This window comes from Chiloscyllium punctatum, chromosome 1, assembly GCF_047496795.1.
Source record: "Chiloscyllium punctatum isolate Juve2018m chromosome 1, sChiPun1.3, whole genome shotgun sequence".
Lineage (NCBI taxonomy): Eukaryota > Metazoa > Chordata > Chondrichthyes > Orectolobiformes > Hemiscylliidae > Chiloscyllium > Chiloscyllium punctatum.
The window spans coordinates 24,152,412-24,180,281 of record NC_092739.1 but is presented as its reverse complement, the minus strand read 5'-3'; the positions used below and the strand labels follow the sequence as shown (position 1 = coordinate 24,180,281).

Below are 27,870 nucleotides of genomic sequence, written 5' to 3'. Positions count from 1 at the left end.
TCGAGTTAGGACTGCTTACTGATGATTGTAGAATGTGAAGCAAAATTGATGACAACTCAAATACTGATATAATCCATGTCCTTTTGCAGCAAAGCCTGGACAACATCCTGACCTGGGTTAACAAATCGAGAGTGTGGTGCTAGAAAAGCACAGCTGGTCAGGCAGCTTCAGAGGAGCAGGAGAATCAACGTTTCAAGCATAAGCTCTTCAAGATTGGTAAGCCTCACTTTCTCCCGGGTTAACAAGATACGAGGGGTATTTTTTTTTACGGAGAGGGTAGTTCGCATGTGGCATGGATTTCCTGACAAAGTGCTGGATGTGGGTATTATCAGAACGTTTAAAAGACATTTGTATAAGTACATGAATAAGAAAGATTTGGAGGGACATGGGCTAGGAGAAGGCAGGTAGGACTAGTTTAGTTTGAGGTTATGTTAGGCATAGACTGGTTGGACCAAAAGAGCCTGTTTCCATGCTGTACGACTTTATAACTATAGACAGGCAACAAAGGCAGGCAGAGTCAACAATGCCCAGATCTCATGGACAAATAAAATAAATTCAGCTTGTGGCTAAAAATGATGTCAGGGTTGCATCAAGAGTGCACTCTCAGATAGTGGTCAGGAGGAGGGATATAGTCTATGACAAGAACCAAAGATGATAGCTTTGTTCTTCCCAATATTCAATAGTTAAGCACTTGACAGTCAATAGCATCAATTGACAGATCACAAGTGTGAAAGTTAAGACATTCCTCATAATGAAGCTGAAGGTTTATGGTGATGGGCAGATGAGAGTAGAATTGTTTGGAACTGACGTGAAGAGAGATTGAGATTCCTGATGAAGGGCTTTTGCCCAAAATGTCGATTTTCCTGCTCCTCAGATGCTGCCTGACCTGCTGTGCTTTTCCAACACCACTCTAACCTTGACTCTGATTTCCAACATCTGCAGTCCTCACTTTCACCTTGGAGAAGATTGGGTGGATATTTACTGCAATTAGAAATTGCAAATTCAGGAACATGTAACGCAATTTCCCATCACAATGCTGACAGACTAAAATTTTTTTTCAAAATACTGCAGCCTCAGGTAGGGATTGTGAGCTCATCCAGCACCAGTAGAATACTTGAGTTGCACCACTTCCACCACTTTTAACACTCACTCCTTTCACCACTAACATACAGAAGCAGCAGTCTGTGCTAGTTATAAATGCACTGCAGTAACTCTTCAAGGCTACTCTGACAATTTAGAGACTCGAACATGCCTTTTTTAATAGTTTACCCAAAACTGTTGGCAGTACCATTTTTCAATTTAAACATTGAACTAAAGTTGCATTTGCTCTCCACAAGAGCCTAAAAGATCACTTTGAAGAGGAAAGTTATCATGCAGTTAACACTTATATTTTGATCTTATTGACTGCTACATTACAACAATGACTATAGTTCAAAAAGATTTCACTGACCCTAAAGTACTTCGGATTGTCTTAAGGTTGTGAAAGATGCTATAACACTGTAAACATTTATTTAATTGCAAATATTAAGGAAAAAATATTACATTTGAGAGACCGAAACTTTCAAATCATCTCTAGGTATGTTAATACATGTACCAAGCACGTGGGGTGAAGTGTAATGCAAAGTACAGAATAAAAGTTGACAACTCAAGTGGGGAGAGGGGAGCAATGCAGCTTACCCCTCAGTGGGTCTTTACTGAAGGAATGCAGCACTGTTGAAGGTGGGTTTTGTTAAACCCGAAGGCCCTGTTTCGATTAAAGTACATTTACAAACGACTTAAAAATTTTGTTCAACTTGCAGCAGGAAGCCAGACAAGTTCTAGAATCAACATTACCAAAAAAAAACCAGGAACAATCTGAAATGGAATGAGTTACCCTTCGATTCCGCTCGCTGCGGTACAGGACCTAAAACTTGCTCAGCGAGGATGCACCGTCTGCTCTTTGCCCTCCTCAAGCAGCCCCCTCACCCCTCACCCCTCACACCTCACAACGCACCCGAACTCACACGTGTGGTACCGGAACAAGGTGCAACACTCCGACTCTTCCCCTGTGTCCTCACCACCTCCTCCATCACTGAGGTTCCGGGTGCAGCGTTCCTATAGGGCTCACTGTCAAAGGGAGAAGGGGAATAGAGATGCCAGAAACCGGGGGCCAGGGCAGCACGGGCGACACGAGGGAGCGGAATCTGTAAACAATCAGGTAAAGAACCTTGCCCAGGAATGGAACGCAGCCCGGTCCGGGGAAGGTTCCAATCGTTTGTTGCAAATGGGTATCGCCCAGTCCAAAACAGCGGAGGAGGATGGCTCCTTTTAACTGTGACCTAAACGACTGGGAAAGGGGTTCAGAGGAGCTACAGCATCAGCTGGTTCGGTTGTCGTTCTCCTCTAACAGCTTCCCCTCTTCCTCCTGTTTGCACGTTCCGCCATCTGGTTGCTTTGTGCCTCTCCCATGCTCGTACATTCTAGGCCCCGGGTCCCTTTTACTAATTGTTGTCCTGGAAACCCTCTCCTTGGGCTTGACAGTGGTTATAGCGAGAAAGGATGGACTGTGATTGAGGATCATAATCTGTACTGCAGGATGAAAATCTGTTCAGGAGGAAAGCAGAATGGAAAACCCTTAGCTTTTCATTTTAATTTTGAAGGTACTATGATAGTATCTTGTTGCTTTTTCTAAAAAAAAACTTCATTCACTTTATGGAATTTATTTTAATCTTTTAAGTGTTTAGCATATTCACTCAGAATTTGTTAATTTTTTGACTAGATGTGATTAAGGGTGTTATGACTTAAAGCATTTAACTTTGATGGGGAATGTAATACAGGGATACTAAAGAAGCTGTCAATACAGACAAGATAATTGCAGAGCTATGTAGAGCAGCCCTTCTCAGAGTCATAAAGATGTACAGCACGGAAACAGACCCTTTGGTCTGACTCGTCCATGCCAACCAGATATCCCAACCCAATCTAGTCTCACCTGCTAGCACCCAGCCCATTTCCCTCCAAATCCTTCCTATTCATATGCCTTTTAAATGTTGCAATTGTCCCAGCCTCCACCACTTCCTCTGGCAGCTCATTCCATACACGCACCACCCTGTGTGTGAAAACGTTACCTTTTAGGTCTCTTATATATCTTTTCCCTCTCACCCTAAACCTATGCCCTCTAGTTCTGCACTCCCCAACGGCAGGGAAAAGACCTTGTCTATTTACCCTATCCATGCCCCTCATGATTTTACAAACCCCTATAAGGTCACCCCTCAGCCTCCAATGCTCCAGGGAAAACAGCCCCAGCCTATTCAACCTCTCCCAATAGCTCAAATCCTCCAACCCTGGCAACATCCTTGTAAATTTTGTCTGAACCCTTTCAAGATTCACAACATCCTTCCCGATAGGAATGAGACCAGAATTGCATGCAGTTTTCCAAAAGTGACCTAACTAATGTCCTGTGCAGCCACGTGATGACCTCCCAACTCCTGTACTCAATACTCTGACCAATAAAGGAAAGCATACCAAATGCCTTCTTCACTATCCTATCTACTTGTGACTCCACTTTCAAGGAGCTATGAACCTGCACTCCAAGGTCTCTTTGTTCAGCAACACTCCCTAGGATCTTACCATTTAGTGTATAAGTCCAACTCAGGTTTGCTTTCCAAAAATACAACACCTCACATTTATCTAAATTAAACTCCATCTGCCGCTCATTGGCTCATCTGATCAAGATCCCATTGTAATTCAAGGTAACCTTCTTCACTATCCACTACACCTCCAATTTTGGTGTAACCTGCAAACTTACTAACTAAACCTGTTAAGTTCACACCTACATCATTTATATAAATGACAAAAAGTAGTGGATCCTTGTGGCACTCCACTGGTCACAGGCCTCCAGTCTGAGAAACAACCCTCCACCACCACCCTCTGTCTTCTACCTTTGAGCCAGTTCTGTATCCAAATGGCTAGTTCTTCTCGCTATTTTACATGTCATTTCGCACTAACAAACCTAGATCTAGTCCATCTGTCACCACTAACAATAATTGCAATTAAACAACATTTTAATCCACCACATTTTGTTTTTGTTTTGTTATTCTTCATGACGTGGAATGTTTTAAAGCAGAAAACGCTGGAAATTACTGAACAGGTCAGCAAGTATCTATAGAGAGAGAAACAGAGTTAATGTTTCAGGTTGATGACTATTCTTCAGAATTAGCAAAAGTTAGAGATGTTTAAGGTTTTAAACAAATGAAAGAATAGGTTACAGAACAGAGGGGCAGATCTGTGTTGGATGGAAAGCAAGAGAGGTTAAGTATCAAAAGGGTCGCGATGCTGAAGGAAGTGTTCATGGAACCAGTGAAAGAAGAAAAGATGTCAAGAGGACATCTAAATGACAAACTTCTTACAGGGTGTGAAAGGCTTCAAAATATCTGGGAGACAGTGCTTCTTCTGAGCCACAGTCCGCAGTCAAAGCTGTGAAATAGAGGCAGGTTGGCACCTGATCTTAGGAGACATTTACATTTGTCACCCCCATTCCTTGTCAAACTCTGTGGAAAAATTGTACGATTTTCATTTACTTTGCACCTTAACAGTATACAAAAAGCTTTATCCTTACTTATCTGTGATGGATTTTAAGGTCTGATCTCTTCATGCTTAATATTTTTAAAAAATGTCAATTTTTAATGTAGTTTTTGATTCTAGTATCTTTAGGAATGTGGCATTCCTCTCATTAATGTAGTCAACAGCATTGCTAATTGTCAGAGGAAAAGCCGCAATTTGAGATATGTGAAGTATTAGCTGAAAATTAAAAAGAAATGCTAATACTATTGGATTTAGTTTAATTTCAGTACTTCCTTATAATGTATAGCAAATAATTCTCACTTCTAAATTTTTCCAATTAAGTATTATATTGAACCAGTGTTACTAAACCGCTATCTAAATTATGAATAACATGGAGAGTACTTTCTTAATAATGAGGAGTATAAAATAATGTCAATAATTGTCAAGGCTTGACATTCTATTCTTCAACAGAAATTAAGCAGTGTATAAGTAAGAACGGAATGCATTTTCAAAGCTTGCCCCAATTTTCCCCGGACTCTTAATGCTCCATTTCTTCCTGAGCTGAGACACAAAACTTCATATCCGACGCTGCTGCATAACCACCAACCTTCGCTTCAAATATTTTTGTCATCTCTACTCTTTATCCACTGCAACTGAAAATCATCGTTCACGTCTTTACTTTTTCAACACTTTGTTCATCGTTTCCTGGAATCCACCATAAACTCAACACATCCTTAAAATTGCAGCATAGCCCACCATCCTTCTTAAAGCCCCATACATCTACTACGCTGGTTCTTGTCAACCTTTATTACCACCCTGTTGCTCTGCAATGTTAACTTCAAAATTCTTGTCTATAAAATCTTTGTTCCTTCTGTTATGTCAACTCAGGTCTGCTGTGCATTTCATTTCTCCTGTTCTTTCATTGATGGTAGTCACTCAATATACCCAACACATTGGAATTTACCTTACCTAAAGCAACCTGCTTTGCGACGTTTCTTCACACATTTCAAAGTCTGTTTAGATCCAGCATCTTCACTTATTCTTGAAAGACCTCAAGCCTCCTTGTCCTGTCCAATTTTAAATCTTTTGGTGCTGCATTCTGCACTTTTCCCACCCAGAGCTATCACACTTGAATCATCTTATTTTGAGACAGCTGACATCTAAAAGTTTAGTTCCCCTCCAAAACTGCAGGAAAAGCTCACACAATGTTTGCTATTTTAAGTGTTAAAATGGGGAACATTGCTTAGTTGTTTAATTTCACCTCCATCCCCACCCCATTCACCTATTGTATTCTTTGCAACCTTCACCCCAGCCCCACTCCCCATTTATCTCTCCACCCTGGTGGCTTCCTGCCTCTATTCCTGCTGAAGGGCTTTTGCCCGAAACATCGATTTTCCTGCTCCTCGGATGCTGCCTGACCTCCTGTGCTTTTCCAGCACCACTCCGATCTAAACTCTGGTTTCCAGCTTCTGCAGTCCTCACTTTTGCCTAGCTTGAAGAAGAAACCATAGAACAAATTACAGGGGTGTTGGTTTCAACTTTTCAATGTTGTGTCAAATGTATGGACTAATTACAGCTTCAATCTAAGGAGTAGGAGTAAACCATATACATTTTTGCGTCTCTTCTAACATTCAGTATGATTATGGCTCATGTTTGACATAAATTCCTTTTTCCTACTTCCTCCAATGCCTTAATTCCCTGAGAGACCAAAAACCATAAGCATCTTTGTTAATCCAAGTGCCACTGTACTTGATGTCTGCTATCTGCTTTCCTGTTGATTGACCATGGGCCTCTATTTTTATCAGCAATATCACAAGAGTGTAAAGGAACTGTAAAGATTAGGAATTGATCATTTGGAAAGTTAAGATGTACAAAATTGTAATTCAGGACAGCAAGCTGGGAAGTTATATATAAGTTGGGTTTTCCTTTCTCAGCTATTTGAAACTGCTGAATGGTCTTGTACTTGAGCAACTTCATGTTTTAATTGACTTATGGAATGTGGGCTTTGTTGGCTGGCCGGCATTTATTGTCCATCCTTAGTTGCCCTTGAGAAGGTGGTGCTGAGCTGCCTTCTTGAAACACTACAGTCTCATGCTGGAGGTAGACTCATGATACTCTTGGGGAGGAAATTCCTTGTGTGAAAGTGAATCTTGCTGCTGTTTTATATTTCTCCTGACATTTATTTTCCCTTTTTTTAATTGAAAAGAAATGGATGTAAAAATTACAACCAATGTAAAATAGTTTGCCTATTCACGATTGCTCTTTTACAGTATCAAGTCAAATGTATGCCCAATCTCTTTCAAAATAATCACATTGACAACTTCACTTAATTAATAGTGTTTTCACATCCCTAAATATGACCTCTATACAGCTTATTTCACTCCTCTGAACTCTTCAAAAACTCTGCTCACCACTATTTCACTCTTTGCTATGATATTTCTTTCCACATATACCTCAATCATTCAACTCTGATTGTCTTTTGTTTCTCATTTGTATGCCACAAGAAAGCCAGTGGAATGCTGTCCTTATATCTAGAGAACTGGAGTACAAGAGAGCAGAAAGTATGTTGCAGTTATACAAAATCCTGGCTTGCCTCCCTTTGGAGCCCCTGAACAGATCCAGACACCATGACGTCGAAAGGAAGCATTAGTCCTTTGTTATGTCTTTGAGCATCCAAACTGTTGCTCATGCAATTAAATTGAGTTACTCGGCCTAAACTTGGGAAGGTTAAAAATACTTGCAAGGTGGGAATCCTCAAATCACGTTACTTTTTAATCTAGAAATGTGAAAGATATTCTGTAATAAAGGGATTAAAAAAATCCTCCATGCCCACAAATATGTTATAGTTCTGAAAAGTGTTTTGAAAAAAACATTATAATTGTGGATGAATTTTTACATAATTATAAGATATTAGATATGGTGTATTTCTGGCAAAGAGATAATTGTTTAAAATCACATTGAAAGTTGAAACAAATGTCTTTAGAAAAACAGGTATTGAATATTGAATTAACTATGATTTCTCGCTCTGTCCATGGTTAGTTAAGTTTTAATCCAAAATTAAGGTGAGGTGGCACTTATTCTTCTAGATTAAAGTAGTCAAATTAAAGCTCAAGCACTATTAAGTTTCACTGCAGTCAAACATTATCATTTGGTTACAAAAGTAATTGATCATGTACAGGTAGTTCATCTACAACACAATGGTTGCATTCTTGTGCAGCCCCACATTATAGAAAAATTATGCTTTAGAAACAGTGTAATCATGGTACAACCAACACATGTTTTAAAAGGATGCACTTTAGAAACAGTGTTCCTAATTCATCAATCGCATTACAGCAAATTTGCGTAAACGAAACGTGTTCTAGCAGAACAACCTGTATTCTGAGCTGGAATTTCTTACAGAAATATCAAATCCTCTTTATATTCACCTAATTCCTCCCTATTTTCTTCATTTTCATCCAGTTTTAGAAAATAGTGCTGGATGAAAATCTCAATTATCTTTTTTTACGATAAAACCATACTGTAACCAGGGAGGATGTAATATCTTTGAACTTCCAACCTTTACTCCAACAACTTGTATTTGTGTAGTCCATTTAATGCAACAAGAAGTCCTGACCAGTGATTCCTACCCAGTGCTTTGATGAAAGCAAACCGTAACCCGCTAATAGCACATCAGAAGTTTTTTTGAACCTTGCACATTTTAACTAAAGCAAAACTATACCTGTTGATCATTTTGTTTTAGTGCCAGTCATGATTGAATGGGAGAGCACACTCGATGGGCTGAATGACTAATTTCTGCTCCTATGTCTTATGGTCTAAATTTGCAAAATCTCTTGTGTGAATTGTAAGCCATGATGAGTGACTTTCTGTCTAAATTGAGTTTGAGCCGTCCTGTTGTATGAATAAAACCAAGTTCCTTCCAACTGATTGATTCTGTACCATTTTATAAAACTGTTAAGTCAGTGTTTCTTTCCTGTTCTAGGTCAGCTAAAGTATGGCAGCTGAAGTGCTGGGAAACCACAGCTGCCATCTCTTACAGCAGCTTCATGAGCAGCGTATCCAAGGCTTCCTGTGTGACTGCATGTTAGTGGTGAAGGGTGTCTGCTTTAAGGCTCATAAGAACGTGTTGGCTGCATTCAGCCAGTACTTTAGGTAGGTATGAACTATGTATGACGTGTAATTTGAATTCTGTGCTGGACTTAGACTAGGGCTGAAAGTCTATATTTTCATCTCAACCAGTCTTTGCTAATGATCATGTCCACCCATAGCATTGTTTATGTGCATATAATACATTATTAATCTTACATATAGCAACAACTTTCTTGAAGTGCCACAGGTACTCCTTACAAAATTTTCCCCACCTCACAACACCTAATTGCAGTGTTTGAGCTGCCCATGAGCTTTGATTAGATTGTTGAAAGAGAAACATTTATTTTATTGTGCATGTTTCAAAGTTTTCTTATTTAACTTTGTTCTATAACACTACAATTCACTTTAACACTATAATTCACATTACAATGTGCCAGAACCCACCTAATATTGCTTGGACCCTCAGCTATTTGTAATTACTTCAGATATTTGAAGTCAATCTGTTTGCATTTTAGTTCCAAATTATATTTAACGCACCACACATTTTTAGTTTAGAAGCTGTTGGGAAGGCTATTGTTGTTTAAATAATCTAGAAATCGTTAATTAAATTTTACATGTACATTTTCAAGTGCTTTAAATTCAAAATAAATTATGGACCTTTGATGGTAATTTTCTCTGTCAGTCCACCACCCTCCTTCACTCCTGTCCTGAGAAATCCATTCCCAGTCGGTCACAGTTATCAGATGAAGCCATTGGATTGTTAATCTCAACATCAAACTATAACCGTTTCCCTGCCAAGAATTTAGTTAAAACTGGTGGTAAATCATCTCGAAAGAGATCTAGGGAGTAGAGTTTTATCATCCAGTTATAATTATTAGTTGTCAAAAATATTCTTGCTGAGAACTACCTTGAATGCCTTTAATGTATTCTTAAATTGCTTTACTGTAACTACAGTACTGAATGAACTGAAAGTGTCAAGTTTCACATGTTCACTACTGCAGAAAATGCCATGGCTGTTTAGGGTCTAATACTTTGGCTCGTTTTTAGTAAAACTATTTGAGAGGTGGCATGATGGCTCAGCGGTTAGCACTGCTGACTCACAGTGTCAGGGACCCGGGTTCAATTCCAGCGCAAACCTTGTGTCTGAATGGGTTTCCTCTGGCTGCTCCAGTTTCCTTCCACAATCCAAAGATGTGCAGGTTAGGTGAATTGGCCATGCTAAATTGTCCATAGTGTTCAGGGATGTGTAGGTTAGGTGCATTAGTAAGGGGTAAATATAGGATAATAGGGTAGGGGAATGGATCTGGATGGGTTACTCTTTGGAGGTTTGGTGTGATCTTGTTGGGCCAAAGGGTCTGTTTCAACACTGTAGGGATTCTATGACTGTATGATCTATGGTGAGTAACACCGAATTGCAAGTTTTTCAACTTGAAGTAATTTTGTGTTCTGTCTCTAATCTTTCAGGACCTTATTTCAAAATTCTTCAGGCCAGAGTCGTGATGTCTTCCATTTGGATATTAAAAATATTGGTGGCATTGGCCAGATTCTGGATTTTATGTATACTTCGCACCTTGATCTAAGCCATGAAAATGTCCAGGCGGTGTTGGACATTGCTCAGTGTTTGCAAGTACCAAATGTACTCAGTCTATGCTATACTTTCCTAAAGGCTTCAGCAAATGTCATTGGTGATAGCAGCAACTTGTCAGCTGTTGGCAGTATTCCGCTGCATGGGGCCCTGACAACCAACACAGAGGATATGCTGGAGAATACAGATGGTACTGAGATAAACCATGACTGCTCATTTGGGATACAGACTCATATCCATAAACCTCAGGAGCTGGGGCTTTTATTTAGACCACTGCCAGAGATTTCTCAAGCTGAAATATCAGCAACTTTGCAGAATCAAAATCCTGGACTCCCAGACAGGACTTCTTCAGATTATCCAATGAGGCAAAATGCTCAACAGCCTTCTAAATTGTACAACTGTTACGGTAAAGAAATGTTCAAACAAAATCTGTCACCTTTTTTCGATAGTAATCAAGGGGAGCAAAGAAGAATGGATCTCAACAATGGTATAAGTACAGCAGTAACCACGAAGGATGTATCTTCCCTTGAGCCTACTGAATGCAACAGTGCTGCTGAGGAGCAGTCCTCATCAGGCATGACGATGCACACAGAAGAAAGATGGTCCTTTAGTCAGAGTGTGGGGGACATTGAACCTCAACCAATGAGACAATTGCCTCACGTGAAAAAGAAAGTCCCTCTGAAGAAGTATGATTATTTGTGGCCCAAGAAACTGCTCGAGGCACCTTCTGTGCTCCCTAAAGTGAATGAAATATCCGAAGCTGAGAATGTAAATGGACACAGTTCAAGGGAGCTCCCCAAAGAGAATTTAGGACAAGGCAATTGTGTTGGGGAGAAGGATCAGGAACAAGTAAAACTGACTGACTCACCTTTGAGAGAAAGTGATCTAGGACCGGTTGACCATGGAGCTACTGGAGATTCTGAGGAAGTTCTTGATCAGTCTTTAAATAATTCAAATGTTCAGTCCCAGTTTTGTCAGTCACAGAAGCAATATTGTTGTGAACTATGTGGGAAAACTTTTAAACACCCGAGCAATCTGGAACTACACAGACGTTCCCATACAGGTATAGTAAGTGTTGGGAATACTCCATTTTAGCCTTTATGCTTGACTTGCTAGTTTATTTGCTAAAGGCTAGTTCTCCCCAATATATCACGCCATTTCCTATGCAACCTTCCTTAGTGGACACTGTCTTCCCACTTTCTGCCACTGTTTTTCCAAGACATGGATATGTGATACCAAGACCAGTTCAGATAGTGAAGTGGTAAATACTGCTTTACTGGGAGCTTGAATACAGAAGGAAAAAGGTGTACTTTAGGGACATGAAACACTTACATGCAGATGACACAAAAATAGGTGGTGGGCAGGAGGTGTTGAGGAAGCAAGGAGGCTGCAGAAGGACTTGGACAGGCTAGTGGGCAATGAAGAAATGCAATGTGGAAAAGTGATGTTATGCATTTGGTTAGAAAGAATAGAAATGTAGACTATTTTCTAAAAGGGGAAAGGCTTTGGAAATCTGAAGCACAAAGGGACTTGGGATTCCTAGTTCACGATTGTCTTAAGGTTAACATGCAGGTTCACTTGGCAGTTAGAAAGGCAAATGCAATGTTAGCATTCATTTCAACAGAATACCAGAGCAGATATATACAGCTGAAGCTGTATAAGGCTCTGGTTGGACCACATTTGGGATTTTGTGAGCAATTTTGGACCCTGTATCTAAGGAAGGATATGCTGGCTGGCTTTGGAGGGGATCCAGAGAAGATCTGTTGATGAAGGGCTTGTCGTATGAAGAACGGTTGAGGACTCTGGTTCTGTACTCTGGAGTTTAGAAGGATGAAGGGGGATCTGATTGAAACTTAGAGAATACTGAGAGACCTGGGAAGAGTGGATGCGGAGAAGACTTTTCCAGTAGGATCTAAGGATACAGCCTCAGAGTCAAGGAATGAACGTTTATAACTGAGATGAGGGGGAGTTTCTTCAGACAGAGGGTAGATAATCTGGGGAATTTGTTGTGACAGAGGGCTGTGGAGGGCAAGTTATATAGTGTATTTAACACAGATAGATAGGTTCTTGATTAACAAGAGGATCATGGTTACAAGGAGAAGCTGGGAGGAGCCAGGAGAATGGAGTTGAGAAACATATTATCTATGGGTTGAATGACCTAATTTTGCTCCTATGTCTAATGGTATCATGGAATTGGCAACTGCATTGTTATAGAAGCAAAATATTACAGTTGTAGAGTCATAGAGATGAACAGCAAGGAAACAAACTCTTCAATCCAATTCGCCCATGCTGACCAGATATCCTAAATTAATCTAGTTCCATTTGCCAGCACTTGGCCCATATCCCTCTAAACCCTTCCTATTCACTTACTCATCCAAATGCCTTTGAAATGTTATAATTGTACCAGCTTCCTATTCATATATCCATCCAAATGCCTCTAAAATGTTGCAATTGTACCAGCCTCCACCACTTCCTCTGGCAGCTCATTCCATACAAGCACCACCCTCTGCATGAAACAGTTGCCCCTTAGGTCCCTTTTAAATCTTTTCCCTCTCACCCTAAACCTATGCCCTCTAGTTCTGGACTCCCCCCCCCCCACCCCTGGGAAATGACTTTGTCTATTTATCTTATCCATGTCTTTCATGATTTTATAAACCTCTATAAGGTCACCCCTCAGCCTCCGACACTCTCGGGAAAACAGCCCCAGCCTATTCAGCCTCTACCTATGGTTCAAATCCACCAACCTTGGCAACATCTTTGTAAATCTTTTCTGAACCCTTTCACATTTCACGACATCCTTCTGATAGGAGGGAGATCAGAATTTGATTCAGTATTCCAAAGTGGACTAATCAATGTCCTGTACAGCTGCAACATGACCTCTCAACTCCTATGCTCATGCATGGACCACTAAAGGAAAGCATACTAAACACCTCCTTCGCTATCCTAGCTACCTGCAACTCCACTTTCAACGAACTATGAACATGCATTCCAAGGTCTCAAACTTACTAACCATCTATGTTCACATCCAAGTAGTTTATATAAATGGACTCAGCACCGATCCTTGTGGCACTCCACTAGTCACAGGCCTCCAGCCTGAAAAGCAACCCTCCACTACCGCGCTCTGTCTTCTTCATTCGAGCCAGTTCTGTATCCAAATGGTTAGTTATTCCTGTACTCCATGTGATCTAACCTTGCTAACCAGTCTACCATGAGGAACCTTGCCGAATGCTTTACTAAAGTCTATATAGATCATGTCCACAGCTCTGTCCTCATCAGTTTCAAAAACTCAATCAAATTTTTGAGACATGATTTCCCACGCACAAAGCCATGTTGACTGTCCCTAATCAGTCCTTGCCTTTCCAAATACACGTAAATCTGGTCCTCAGGATTCCCTCCAACAGTTTGCCCACCACTGATGTCAGACTCACCGGTCAATACTTCCCTGTCTTTTCTTTATCACCCTTCTTAAATAGTGACACCACATTAGCCATACTCCAGTCTTCCAGTACCTCACCTGTGATGATCTAAATATCTTAGCAAGGGGCCCAGCAATCACTTCTCTAGCTTCCCACAGAGTTCTAGTCTAGGGGATTTATCCACCTTTATGTGTTTTAAGACATCCACCACCTCCACCTCTGTGACCTCTGATGTCACTAATTATTTCCCCATGTTCTCTATCTTCCATATCTTTCTCCACAGTAAACTGCTGGAACCTCAGAGTTGTGCTTGATTAAAGTTATTGTACAATATTCCATAGGCACTATTTTGGATTGATGGTGATCCAATCTTCATTTCCTGTTCACAGAAGTGACCAACTTCCCTTCAGATATGAAGGTTAACTTAATTGATAATTTTATCAACAATATGACTAGAAGTCACCGCAAAATGTAATTGTATTAGCAGGATATTCTCCCTTTCTCATTGGGATTTTATAGACTCTCCAAGCTGCTCACAAAAATAGAAGCCTTCCTTTTGTATGAAGTTATATTGTAATTTCCCCGTTGTCCAGAATATATCAGATAATGTTTAGTCCTGGTGTTAGTGCTTTAGAATGATTGGTGCTTGGAAACCATTAGAAGGCTGTAATGTAAGCCTGGTGTCAGTTTGAAACTACAAGAGAAGCTTGGATTTCTAGAATGTACTATTTAAAATCAAATAAGGGGATTATTACATTGAAATTACTCCAAATTATCATGTTTGAATAAACATAAAATGTGGGTTATTTTTCATTTTAGGACCTTTTATGGTGGCAGTACCTTTTGGTACTATGTTTTTATGATTCACTGGCATCAAACGCCATCTTACGTTGAAGGCTTATCAATTGTGACTAAAGGTTAAGAAGGATTAATGTACAGATGATCAACATTAGCTTCTAGGCTATGTCTGTTTATTATATTTCTGATGTATTTTCATGCCCTGAATCAGTATTGGCGAATTTTCATCATTAGTGGACAAATGTTTGTCTCTTTTTCCCATATTTATTTCTTGAGTTTTTTTTTTCTTATTTGATCATGGAATTTGGGCATTGCTGATTAGGCCAGCATTTATCATCTATCCCAAAATATCTAAATTCTACCCATCCTCTCGCTTGTCACAGTTCAGCAAAGAGTTCTGATGAGACAGTTTTCCTGTGACCCTAAATGCTGCAAATATGAAAGAGAGTGGCTTCCACACATTCAGATGTCCCAGTCCTTCACATAGAACAAAGAACAATACAGCGCAGAACAGGCCCTGATATCTATCTATCTATCTATCTATTCCTCTGATCATATTGTATGTCTCTATCTATCTATTCTTCTGATCATATTGTATGTTTCTATTAAATCCCCTCTTAGCCATCTTCTCTTCAATGAGAACAGAACCAAGTCCCTCAGCCTTTCCTCATAAGACCTTCCCTCCAGACCAAGCAACATCCTGATAAATCTCCTCTGCATCTTTTCCAGTATGTCCACATCCTTCCCGTAATGGGGTGACCAGGACTGTATATAATAAATGTATGTAATGATATGTATGCAATATTCATAAATTAATTTTGAAGTGGCGTCATGGTTAGGCTACCTTTGGAATATGATGTGCAATTCTGGTTTCCCTTGTATTAGAAGGATGTTGTGAAACTTGAAAGGTTCAGAAAAGATTTACAAGGATGTTGCCAGAGTTGGAGGATTTGAGCTATAGGGAGAGGCTGAATAAGCTGGGGCTGTTTTCCTTGGAGCATCGGAGGCTGAGGGGTGACCTTATCAAAGTATGTAAAATCGTGAGGGGCATGGATAGGATAAATAGACAAGGTCTTTTCACTGTGGTGGGGGAGTTCAGAACTAGAGGGCATAGGTTTAAGATGAGAGGATAAAGATTTAAAAGGGACCAAAGGGACATAATTTTCACACAGTGGATGGTGCGTGTATGGAATGGACTGCCAGAGAAAGTGGTGGAGGCTCATACAATTAGAACATTTAAAAGGCATCTAGATGGGTATATGAATAGAAATGGTTTAGGGGGATATGGGCCAAGTGCTGGCAAATGGGACCAGATTAGGTTAGGATATCTGGTCAGCATGGACAAGTTGGACTGAAGGGTCTGTTTCTGGGCTGTACATCTCTATAACTCTATTTGCAAAGTGGTCAAACACAAATGCAACTGCTTAGAAAATGTACTCCTTAGGGCTAAAAAAAATTCACTTACGTAGCACAACCACATTGATTTTTTTCTCAGCAGCAAAACCATCACAGGTTGCTAACGTCGTGGGTTGCTTCAATGCTATCGTCTGCAGACACTGGTTGAGCAGGTAGTGCCTGACAGCGCTCGCTGTCCTGAGGATTTCATGTGGTTTGTGCAGCAGAGTTCTGAAACTCCACAACCTGAACCAATTTTCAGCCCATTTAGTTGACAGGGAAATTGTTTCAAGAGGACTGTTTTATCTACTTTAGATAAATCCGTTTACCCCAAGTAAATCTTTCACACTTACATATGTAAAAAGAATATGGAAATATAATTAGTACAAACTATATGAAGATAGATTATTTTAATCTGCTCAATGTTGTAAAATATTTCTAAGTAAAGCTACAGAAGAACACCAATGTTCTGATTTGGTAGAATCCCAAGACCGCTATTAATCATGCGGTCAGTATCTTCATTGTGTTCAAACAGGTAAAAATGAGTAGAACGTATTCTAACGTCACGGTTTCATTTATAGGGAAGCTAGGTAGTAGCCTTTGTAATGATTAACTAAACTACAGATGTTGTGATAGTATACAGAACTGCTTGTGAATTCTGTATTTGCTTAATATTGTAGATAATCAGTACACATGTACAAAGAAGGTTGTGTCCACTAGGAATAATTTTGTCTATCTTCTTAATATATGTATTTCATTGTATTTCAACAGGAGAAAAACCGTTTGAATGCAACATCTGTGGGAAACACTTTTCACAGGTAAAAGTTATTTCTGACTTTTTGTTTGCTGTTTTAAAAAAAAATAGAATTGAAGCGTACAAATATTAGCACCTTGTCAGTGGTGCTGGGTTTGTTGGATTGATATCCTCTTGGATTTCAATAATTTAACCCAGTGATTTAACAATGGTAGTCTCCAAGGGTAGGATTTCCCCAAGCCCTGAACAATGTGGGCAATAGTGAGAGAGTTGGGGGAAAAACTGGCAATAATAAGAAACAGATTCTCAATGTTGAAAGAAGATTTGCTGATTTTTTATTTCCCCCCTTGCTGTTTAGGCAGGAAGTTCTGAACCTTTCTAATGAGCAATGACTACCTTGTGTTTGCGTCTCATTAATAGCTAATGTCACTTTAATGTCACTTAATTTCTGTTCTGCTCTCTATCCTTGCTTTCCTTCCCTCAGAAACCCGACAGCACAGATTCCTGACCGGTATGTTAAAGTGGTTACCTAGTGCCACAGTTCACAGCGTGCATCTCTGTGCCCACACTCAGCTGTGCCATTTCCCCGCACGTTCCCTGGACACCATTCTCTTCCACCCATCCTTCATACAACCATATCATTCACACAACCAGACATTGTCGGACCACCAGCCTCACCACACGACCATTCCTGCTTTCGGAACAACAGCCCGAAAGCTGATGGGCTTGACAGAGGTAGCAATGCAAAACGAAATGTGAAGCTTTGGGCTAATCCTGACTATTGGGCAGACCCTCACAAAAGCACAAGCATGCCACCTTTGACCAAACTTCCAACTGCTCAAAAAGCAAGCAAAATGGATGCTAAAGCATTCACAGTGGATGGAGTAGGTTTATTTATTTGTCTGCAAGGATATTGTTCATGATGATTCGGAAATGCCGGTGTTGGACTGGGGTGTACAAAGTTAAAAATCACACAATACCAGGTTATAGTCCAACAGGTTTAATTGGAAGCACACTAGCTTTCGGAGCGACAAGGAGCGTCGCTCCGAAAGCTAGTGTGCTTCCAATTAAACCTGTTGGACTATAACCTGGTGTTGTGTGATTTTTAACATTGTTCATGATGTGATGCTCTGCTTAGTGGCTGTCAGGCATCCATTGGTGCAGTGATATCATGCGTCTGCCTCTGCACTACATGTACAGCCCAAACATTGACTGACAATACACCCTACAAAGCTTGGCCTCAAACTATTGTGACCATTCCATTGCTTATAACAATTGAATCCTTGTCATCTCTGAGAAACTGATGTGACCACAGGTCAACCGCCTGTGTTTGCCGGTTCACAAACAGATGCCAGAGGTTTCATTGCTGCACAGGGCTACTATCCTTGCACACTGACCTGTACGTATGTCAGAACGTGGTCTGTTATCGACTGTGATGCTATGACAGTTTTGCCCATCCTGCTGCACAATCGCAGAAGCCAGCTACCAGAGAGGTCAGTTGCATGACTAAGGAGCTGAAGAGCAAACAATTGTTTGATAAAAGTCAACATGGACCATGCTGGACCACTCGCCATGAATCTCCCCACAAATGACCATTTGCCAACAAAACTGGGAAAATTCAACCCCATGTCTTTTGCTTGTACCCCTTCAATTTCCGCAGATAGACCAAATAAATATGAGATGAGACAAAGCTTGATGCAAGCTCTTTCTTACATAGTAAGATGAATAGTTAGAGCCAAAGTTATGACTGGTATTCCCAGTTCAATTAATGCACTTTGCCTTTATGTCCTGACATAAAATCAGCATCTCACTTCATAACAAGTTTTAAACTGTTATGTTTATGAGCCTTAGCAGGCGGCATGGTGGCTCAGTGGTTAGCACTGTTGCCTCACAGTGCCAGGGACCCGGGTTCGATTCCTGCCTCCGGCGACTGTCTGTGTGGAGTTTACATGGGTTTCCTCCAGGTGTTCCAGTTTCCTCCCACAATCCAAAGATGTTCAGGCCAGGTGAATTGGCCATGCTAAATTGCCCATAGTGTTAGGTACATTAGTCAGGAGTAAATATAGAATAGGGGAATGGGTCTGTGTGGGTTGCTGTTTGGAGGGTCAGTGTGGAGTTGTTGGGCCGAAGGGCTTGTTTTCTTACTGTAGGGTATCTGATCTAATCTAATCCTTTGCTGGGATTTTTCACCTCAACAGCTTCTCTGTTGCAGAAACTAGAATGTATTTTAGTCTCTTTATTTATGCTTTATTTTCTGTTGTTCACAGTAAGAGCCAAATTTCAAAAAGCATCCAATGCTTCAATATGCAGGTTTTATTATTAATTAAAGCCACAAAATTTCTTATGATTTGGAGTCTAAAAAGAAACATTATCACAGTGAGCATTAATGCATTACCGTTTAAGTGGCTTTTTTCCCTTTGAATAAAGTCTGTGGAAAGTTGCCTCAAGGTTCTGAACTATATCAAGGATTTGCCTTAATGCGGAATTGGCTCCTCATTACGACTAACTTCAGATTGTGAATGAAATGTGCCACAGTTAACATTACTTTGAAATAACAAGAAAATGGTTCCAACATGAATACTGTTCTTTGTGGCCAGGATCCCTCCAGAAATGTTTGTCAAAGTTAACCCAGGAACCTACATCACCATTTGGTGCATGTTTGGAGAAGGAGGTTCACCTAGGATTTTATTGTAAACAGGGAGACGTTACCACTCCAAGCCTGTTGAAAGATGTTTATGGCACCCTGTTGTTACTCAATTTCAGTCTGATCAAGTAGCTACTACAGGAGAAACTAGCCTGATACAGTTCACAACAAAGCTAGCCATTGCTGATATTTCAGGCTAAACTACAAAGAACTGAATGTGCAAATTGTCCCAGTCACTACAATCATCTTATGAAAATTGGAAGTTGGCCAAATGCATTTATTATCATCAGAATACTGGCCAGTACAGGTAACAGTCACCTTGCTCAAGTCTTTGGGCATAAAGGAAAGATCCTCACCAGAAGTGAGGTACTGGTCGGCTCCTAAATTCAGATTGAAAAAGGAAAGTGGTTCATATTGGGAATCCAGTGCTGAGGCATTACAAGGTCATGTCTGAGTACATATGCTCAATTACACCACATTTCCCCGTTCCAGGATGATAAAGCACGTAAAGTCTCAATCAGCCATTTACATTAATTCTATCTTTGATCTCTACATACATCCTGTCAATAGATTGCAGCAGAATAACACCGTGGAGCTCACAAAATACATTTAACTCTCCTCAATTTATTCTAACCATTCTGTCGCCATGGTTATATTGGCTCTTCAGCACCACAATTATATTATCCTTAGCAGTGCTTCCCATCATTTTATTACTATATATATACCAAATTAACAGATTTCAAGCCATAACAACACGGATGAGTGAATTTTACACATTCTATTATTCCATCATCTAAGAAAGATTCTTGCCTTACACCTGCATCCACTTTCATGGTCAGTAGAAAGCTATTTTAACTTCTTGTTTGCTGGTACCATGACAGCCCAGAATGTTGGGTATCTGATTATTGTGAATTCATCTTCCTGTACTTGACATCTCTCAAATAGTGTCTTCATAGTTCTGCTCAATATTTCTGGACATCTTCCCCAACTACCAGTAATAGCTAAACTTCTTTATTTTCCAGTCATGAGCTAATTCTTGATGCACTCCAATCGAAGATATCGAATTTTTTTTGTCAGCTAGAGAAACAATTGAATCCAATCTAACCATTTATTTGAGCAATATGTATATTTGTATTTCTTTTGTTTACTGTCATGCTGAAAGCTCAAGACAAGACTCCAAGGGCTGAATGGTCTCTTTCTGCTCCTGTTGTCTTATTGTCTCATTCAGAATTCAGATGTTAATCGGGCAGTGAATCAGTGATTAAGGGGAAAAGGGAGTAAAATGGAATTGAGGAACAGACTTGATGGAATGAATGGCTTACTTCTGTTCTTACTTCTTATGGTGTTCAAAAATAATGGATTACATCAAGATTATTCTCAACATTTAGAAGAAAAGCATTCAAACTTTCAACTTCTGACCTCACTGTCACGGTAGAGAAGTTGCCTGGCTAATTACAGCCATTTGAATCTTCTTAAAAATATTGATGGGATTTGATAATTATGACCCAGAAATTCCAATGGCCAGGTTGTCTTTTCTGCAGCATACACTGGAGTTGTGTGCCAGACTATGCGAAATTCCTGACAGAGCTGACTGAGGAAACTTTCCAAGAAATTGAAAACTTTGATAGTCAATTCCTCTGTATCTGCAACCATCCCTAAATATCCCATATAGTCAATGTCGAAGAACTGCACTCGATAAGCTTAATAGTAAACAGGAGATGTTTGAGGATTAAAAATCTACTCTAACTCCTGAGTAGCTACTAAACTGAACCCCTGACTCACCACAGATGCCCCACTCCCAACAATATTTCCCCTTAATCCCCAACACCCTCTACCTCAACGCTACTGAACCAACATCATTGCACTATGTCCCGTTTCCAAACCACTACAATTTGACCATCTTGATCTTGAAACCTCCTTAGCCCAACAAGCCACTGACTCGACCCAAAGCAGTTACAGGGCGGTCTGTTAAAGGGTTAATCCCGAATATCCATTCCCGACATGGACCTGCCTTGTTGCCTGGCCATGGTATAAGGGGCTAGTATCTTTTTCCCACATTACTCACTGGAAAATCTCAGTGTCAGTGTGGGAATAGGGTTTTGAAGAAACTCTATAATTGACCCAAACTACTCTCATTTGAATTACATACTACTTCCTGCAGGCAGCTTTTACAAACTTGACCTGGCATCTCAGGAGCATCTTTAAAATTCTGAAGAAGAGTCGCACAACCTGAAATATTAACTCTGATTTCTCTGCACAGCTGCTGCCAGGCCTGTTGAAATTTTTCCAACAATTTCTGTTTTTGCATCTTAAAAGTGATTGGCAGTTCTATCAATGACTGACCTCATGCTTGACCATGTATAAAGTATGCTTTAATCAAAAAATGATGTGGACAATTATAAATGTATATTTTTATACAGTGGGAAATTGCCTGTTTGGGTTTGCAAATCTCTGAATTGTTGATGTCAGTATATTAACTTGAATTTCAACTTTAATTTCTACCAGGCAGGAAATCTGCAAACTCATTTACGACGACACTCTGGTGAAAAGCCATACATTTGTGAGATCTGTGGCAAAAGGTGATTGTGGTGACTTTTTTTAACTTCAGTTGTGGAATACATTGTGTTGAATTTTCCTATACCATTGGGAACCTATGACAGGATCATTTCTGTGTCCTGACCCCAAGATGTCGGATGTGTGTTTCATTTTATGGGAATCATTCGCTATTCCACTCTTATAGCGAGTGAGCTCTGGAAGTGCAACTGCAGGACATAATGGCCCACTTCAGTGTCGTTCAAGGGCAATAAGGGATGGAGAATTAATGTTGGCCCAGCCAATAGTGCCCACATCCAATGACTGAATTTTTTTTTAAAAGTTCTGAAGCATTGGCAGTGTTGAGATGGATCACTGTTGAGAGCTGTAATGTTGGATCAGTAGGGAGTCTGTGCAGCCACTATCAGCGTCAGTGGAGCAAATGAAAAATCTAATGCCCTCTCGCTGTTAGAGTAATCCATTCCTATCATTTCAATTTGCAATGCAAGTCCAATATATGGGCAGACAGCAACCTTGCCATTTGCATCAGTGGGCTCTTCAACAGACTCAAAAGGATCAAGGTTACCAGCTCCCATTGTGGAGCCACCACCAGACACGGTGGGAAGGCCCGTACATTACTTACACGTGTTTGTGTGTCCAGTACAGGGACTAATTACCCTTTAAGCATTTAATTGAGTACCTGCTGCTGCCATATGTTCACCTGATTGTGTCTGGTTGGATCAGGCTGTGGTAGGTAGGCGGGATTTGCTAAGTTGGGTTGACAATAAATGGAGATGCCGAGAGTCCTGAGTTTGGTAAATCCCGAATATAAGGATAGATATTTTTTCAAAGCTCTCCAGGCAATCAGGTCATGATTTATTCAGAGTGTGGAGTATCTTAGAAAATGATTGTCATATCATGCAGAGCGTAAGTGATGAAGAAAAGAGTGAAAACATTTTTAAATCTATGAATGTGATTTAATGGTGTAATATTTCTAAGCTACAGGCAGAATGAGATGATCAGATTGAATGGTACGCACAGCTGTGATGAGTAGCTTGCAATTTTACCCTGGTGTTTTTGTTTACATGAATGTTTTTAGAAGGAGAAAGTCACTAGCTTCAGGAGAGTGAATAGTATTTTGAAAGTTGAAATGGTCCTTTGTTTTACAAAGAAATTCAAAATTTGTTCTTTTTCTAAGGTCTTCTTCTTTATTTCAGGTTTGCTGCGTCTGGTGATGTGCAACGCCATATTGTTATTCACACAGGTCAAAAACCTCATCTCTGTGACATTTGTGGTCGAGGTTTGTGTTTGAAGTATTTCATTTCTGTTCCTATGTAAGCAATTAATGTATAAATTCTGACCTTTACACCAAAATCCATTGTAGTAGGCAGAGATGGGGGTCAATCTCGGTTCATTATTCTGGCTTCAAAACCTCTGTAACTATTAAGTCAAAAGGAAATTGGTACTGCTGTGCCTGTTTTTAGTCATGCTGGACAGAGTTCTCTTATTTTAGACTATGTATTGAGGTAGGTGTAAAAGCAGGAGGGACATTGGTGCACAGGTCTGGCTTTCCCATACAATTACATCTTCTCAACTTATTACGTATTCGCCAGTGGGTAAAACACCACATTTTGGGGCAAGAAGTTCTGTCCTTCTCAGGAACCAGTTGGGTTCCAACATTCAGGCACCGTATTTTAAAGTCAGGTGGTCAGCATGGATCAACTTCAAAAGGCCAACTTGTTGTGGTTGTAACCCATGTCCCATGTAAGCCTTTGTGCTCAGACACATATCCCTGGACACTACCCTCATATCTTGTATCTTTCAAATGAATGAGGCTATTTCAGTTAATATTTTGGGCTGGGTTACAACTCAAGTCGCAAATGAAAAGTCAAGGCTGTTCACATTTCACTTCAACTTCAGGTGGCATTTGTTTTGAACAAACTACCAAACACGTTATTCAGTTGGCCAATTACTGCAATCAGACTGACAATGTTAGTCACTTTGTGTGTCATGACTTTCCTGTTCTTATTCCTTGTGCTTCCATACCTATCAATAAACCATTCTACAGCTCAGCAGTACAAACAGAGGAGCTTCTCCTTGTCAGCCAATCTCTCCCCCTCTCTCTCTCTCTCTCTCTCTCTCTCTCCCCTCTCCCTCTCCCCCTCTCTCTCTCTCTCTCTCCCCTCTCCCTCTCCCCCTCTCTCTCTCTCTCTCTCTTTCTCTCTCTGAGAAAAGCACTAACTCACCTGTATGGCTTTCTTGATTTTATTTTTGATCTTGCCACTGGACACATGCCTGACCTCTCCCCTTCCTGCCATCATGACTCTGGCAAACAGTAACTAGCTTTATGGAAGATCAGAGTTGTAAATCTCAAGGCAGACTGTTGTTTGTTTTCACTGGAATTTAGAAGAGTGAGATGTGATTTGATTCAAGTATATAAGACCCTGAATTGTCTTGACCAGGTGGAAATAGAAAGGATGCTTCTTTTTGTGGATGAGTCCAGATCATTGAGGCACTGTTTTAAATTTAAGGGTTGTCCTTTTTAGAACAGATATGAAGAGAATGTTTTTCTGAGGAATGGCCAACTTTGGAACTCAGGGCCTCAGAAAGAGGTGGAGGTGGGGCCACTGAATATTTAACGGCTGTGGAGTAAAACGGTGTCCCGTAGCCACTTATGAAATCAAGAAGCTGTGTTTGGAACCAAAAATAAAAGTTGCCTTAACTTTGTATGCATTAAATTTGTTTATAATTTATGTATTTAAAATGGTGCCGGACTACGGCGACTTATACACATTTTCCTGTATTTTCACATTCCTGATGAAGGGCTAATGCCGGAAACATCGACTCTCATGCTTCCCAGATGCTGCCTGACCTGCTGTGCTTTTCCTGAGCGACAGTTTTCGACTCTGACTTTGCAGCATCTGCAGTCCTCACTTCCTCCTGTATTTTCACAAATACATGTAACAATAAATTACCACTCTTTACTATTTATAAAGTGGTGTGCATAGATTCCTGTTTGGTAAGGGAATCAAAGGGGCAAACCAAAATGTGCAATTCAAACCTCAAACAGTGTAGCCATGATTCTACTGAATGGTGGGGTATTGCGAGGGGCTAAGTGGTCTACATCTGTTTCTCATTCATACATTTCCTCAGTGCAGAAAATTGATGGACTATGCAAACCTTTTCATACCCTTTCTTTGGGAGGAGTGGCTTCACATTTGGGAGTAGGTTCAAGAGGAATTTAGAAAGGCACAGTTAGTTGAACAATGGAAGAAATAAATCTTGTAACACTATTGGATTCTGATTTTATATCTCACCCTATGTCAGAAAAATACAAGGTTTGATGGGTTTAATTGAGGTCATCAAATAAGATTAGCCCACAAGCAGTATAAGAGCTTACATACAACTTTTCCTGTTACGTATTGATTCTGTACTGACATACTTTTTGCAATACTAATAAACTAATCAAAGTCTTTGAATACTTGTGTTGCAGTATGTAGCAATGAATCTTTTAAATCTAACTTGTTAAAATTTTAGGTTTCAGTAACTTCAGTAATTTAAAGGAACACAAAAAGACACACAGTGCAGATAAACTGTTTACTTGTGACCAGTGCGGAAAGTCTTTTAACATGCAGAGGAAACTTGTTAAACACCGAATCCGTCATACAGGAGAGCGGCCATATAATTGTTTAACATGCGGTAGGTTTATTGTTAAAGCATCTAGAAATGTTTGCGCTCTGAAATATTTTCAACCAAGTAAAATGTCATTGGTTTGCTGATAGCTCAGCAAGCTTTATCAAACATTAACCGAACCACACAAATTATGTGGATTCTGGTGGTGCTGAATATTTTACTTATTGCAGTAAAAAAGTATTGAGCAATATAAATTATGAGATTGAAGGTTTGATTTGACTGGATAAAGAAGGGGGTTGTCTTAACGTACTGCATTTTAAATTCTGATGGCACACACAGGTATCTCCAAAACGTAAAACAATGAATTTGTGTTTTGGAGAGTTATTGTATTTTTTGTATAATGTACTTTATTTTTACAATGGGTAAGGAATGTTTAGTTTATGGCCTGTGTTTATTGTTTATAGCAATATAGGCTGTGTCCATATCATGAATGTGATTTTAAAAAAAAGAGTATCTTTATCATTCAGATACTTCAGTCTACTTCATTTTTCTTCAAAGTGATCTTATTGCAACATCTTTAATACTATCCTCAGGATCATTTGTGCTGGAATACTTATAGAAACGTATTTGTCTGAAATCCTATGCTATGTATAATTGGTTGAATCTAAGACTGTTAGGTCAATATTTCATAATGTATAGGAGGATATGTATATGTCTGATCCTGCAACAAAACAAAAGAGAAGAGAATTCTTCAAGGTTAATTCATTAAGGGAATTCTATTAGAACACATTTTTTCTTTCTAATGCATTTCTGTTAAACTTGACATGTATTTCTGTGGGTGATAAACACCTCTCAATCAAATGTCCATTCTTTCTTTCATGATCCACAGCAGTCTGTATCAGCAGGTTCTTAGATGATTGGATAATATGTTTTATGATCCGACTCATAGATAAATATACTTTCAGACACAGTCGATGGACAACAGTAATGTATTCAATGTTAATTCATTGAACACTATAGAGCAAGCACTGGCATTTTTAGAAGACCTTTTCCTTGGTGTTGTTACAGAAACACAGTATACTTAGCAATTACTCCTATGTCCTTTCTTTTAACTTGCAGGAAAGCGGTTTGCAGGTTCTGGTGACTTGCGTCGCCATGTCCGAACGCACACTGGTGAACGGCCGTATAATTGTGAGACATGTGGCAAGTGCTTCACCCGTTCTGCTGTGCTGCACAGACACAAGCGAATGCACTGCAAGTACAATGGAGACCATGACGTAAGAAATGAAGAGATTGACAGCTCTGAGGAAAATTATCGTCAGCCTGCAGAGCAAAGGTCACCAGACTCTGAGCCGCTCAGTCAGGCTATGCAAGTTGCACTGCTGCCAGTCTCTCCATTAGACAAGCTTCATGGTGACCCAGAACCACCTTCTGTTGGGGTGACTGAGGCATCAGCAACCATGCATGAAGATTCTCATTCTGAATATAATTCTTTGGTTCAACAACAAGTGGATGATCATCAAAACAAAATGGTATTGAGTCCTGCTAAAACTCACAAGCCTCAAGCTTCCCATCATCCTCACACTCATGTGGTTGACAGCAGCCCAAGGTCTGAAGAGTCACTGCCATCTCAGAACCCCTCAACTGTGCGATCATCAGTGACAAGTCTGGACATTCACATTAATGTGCCCTTTGGAAATCACACACCTAGTGTTTCATATCGAACAAATGAAGGACCATTCCTCTCCAGCCTAACACTGTGGGGTCTGGCAATGAAAACCTTACAAAATGATAATGAATTAGATCAATGACAGACTTTTTATCTTAATTTAGCTAATATAAGCAACCATTAGATTGCACTTGAGTTTTATTTTTGGCATAATTGCTGAGAGGGAGAAAGAAGTCTTGTGAAATGTATTTTTGTAAGTTTTAATAAATACACTTAGATATTTAATAGATTATGGTCAGTGGGATCCATACAATACATGGTCGTGCATCTTTTTAATTAACTGTCTTGAAATATAATGCTACAGCAGCTTGTTTTAATGTAAAAAAACAAGTTAATTGCAATAATTGTTTTCAGTTAATTGCAATGATCATTGACCTTTATCAATTACATACTTTGTGGCGTTGCTTTTTCTTTGATTTCTTTTAGTTCTCATTTTGAGAGGTAAAATCAGAATCCTAACAGACATTTCATAGAGTAGTTTTCCTTTGCTACACCCATTACACCAGATCTCTTTGGATCAATATTATTTGTCATTGGGATCAGCTGAAATATGTAACTATGACACAAAATCTAGCCTTTTACGTTACAGTATTTATAAAGGCTTTTAAGAGCTACTTTGTTAATGTTGCACACTTCTGTTTTTGATGGTATGCAGACTTAAAAAAAATTCCAATTGCAACTACAAGTCCATTAATATTTGTGCATATTTTGCAAACGTTTGTCCCACTTTAGACCTCCTCAATTTATAGAAAACTCCAA

At 39.8% G+C, this 27,870-nt stretch overlaps 2 protein-coding genes across 7 annotated transcripts in view; one reads left to right on the top strand and one right to left on the bottom strand.

Moving 5' to 3' along the window:
• lyar (Ly1 antibody reactive homolog (mouse)) overlaps positions 1 to 2,003 on the bottom strand; it is a 39,896-nt gene extending 37,893 nt beyond the window's left edge. The window contains exon 1 of one of the 3 annotated variants that reach the window (XM_072578850.1): positions 1,874 to 2,003. The gene's annotated coding sequence lies outside the window, so the exon portion shown is untranslated. The remainder of the gene's footprint in view (positions 1 to 1,873) is intronic. The other 2 variants (XM_072578945.1, XM_072578762.1) reach the window with 2 other exon arrangements.
• Positions 2,004 to 27,528, top strand: zbtb49 (zinc finger and BTB domain containing 49). 4 transcript variants are annotated; one of them, XM_072578358.1, is made up of 8 exons: positions 2,011 to 2,197; positions 8,519 to 8,688; positions 10,090 to 11,273; positions 16,591 to 16,637; positions 21,723 to 21,796; positions 22,967 to 23,049; positions 25,287 to 25,448; positions 26,502 to 27,525. In XM_072578358.1, the coding sequence occupies exons 2-8, from the start codon at positions 8,531 to 8,533 to the stop codon at positions 27,191 to 27,193; spliced, it is 2,400 nt and encodes a 799-aa protein (XP_072434459.1). In that variant the 5' UTR covers positions 2,011 to 2,197; positions 8,519 to 8,530; the 3' UTR covers positions 27,194 to 27,525. The 4 variants fall into 4 exon arrangements, with proteins under 4 accessions (XP_072434723.1, XP_072434459.1, XP_072434546.1 ...); XM_072578445.1 differs by having other exon boundaries at positions 2,011 to 2,639; XM_072578532.1 differs by lacking the exon at positions 2,011 to 2,197 and adding an exon at positions 7,263 to 7,283.
• The last annotated feature ends 342 nt before the right edge of the window (positions 27,529 to 27,870 follow it).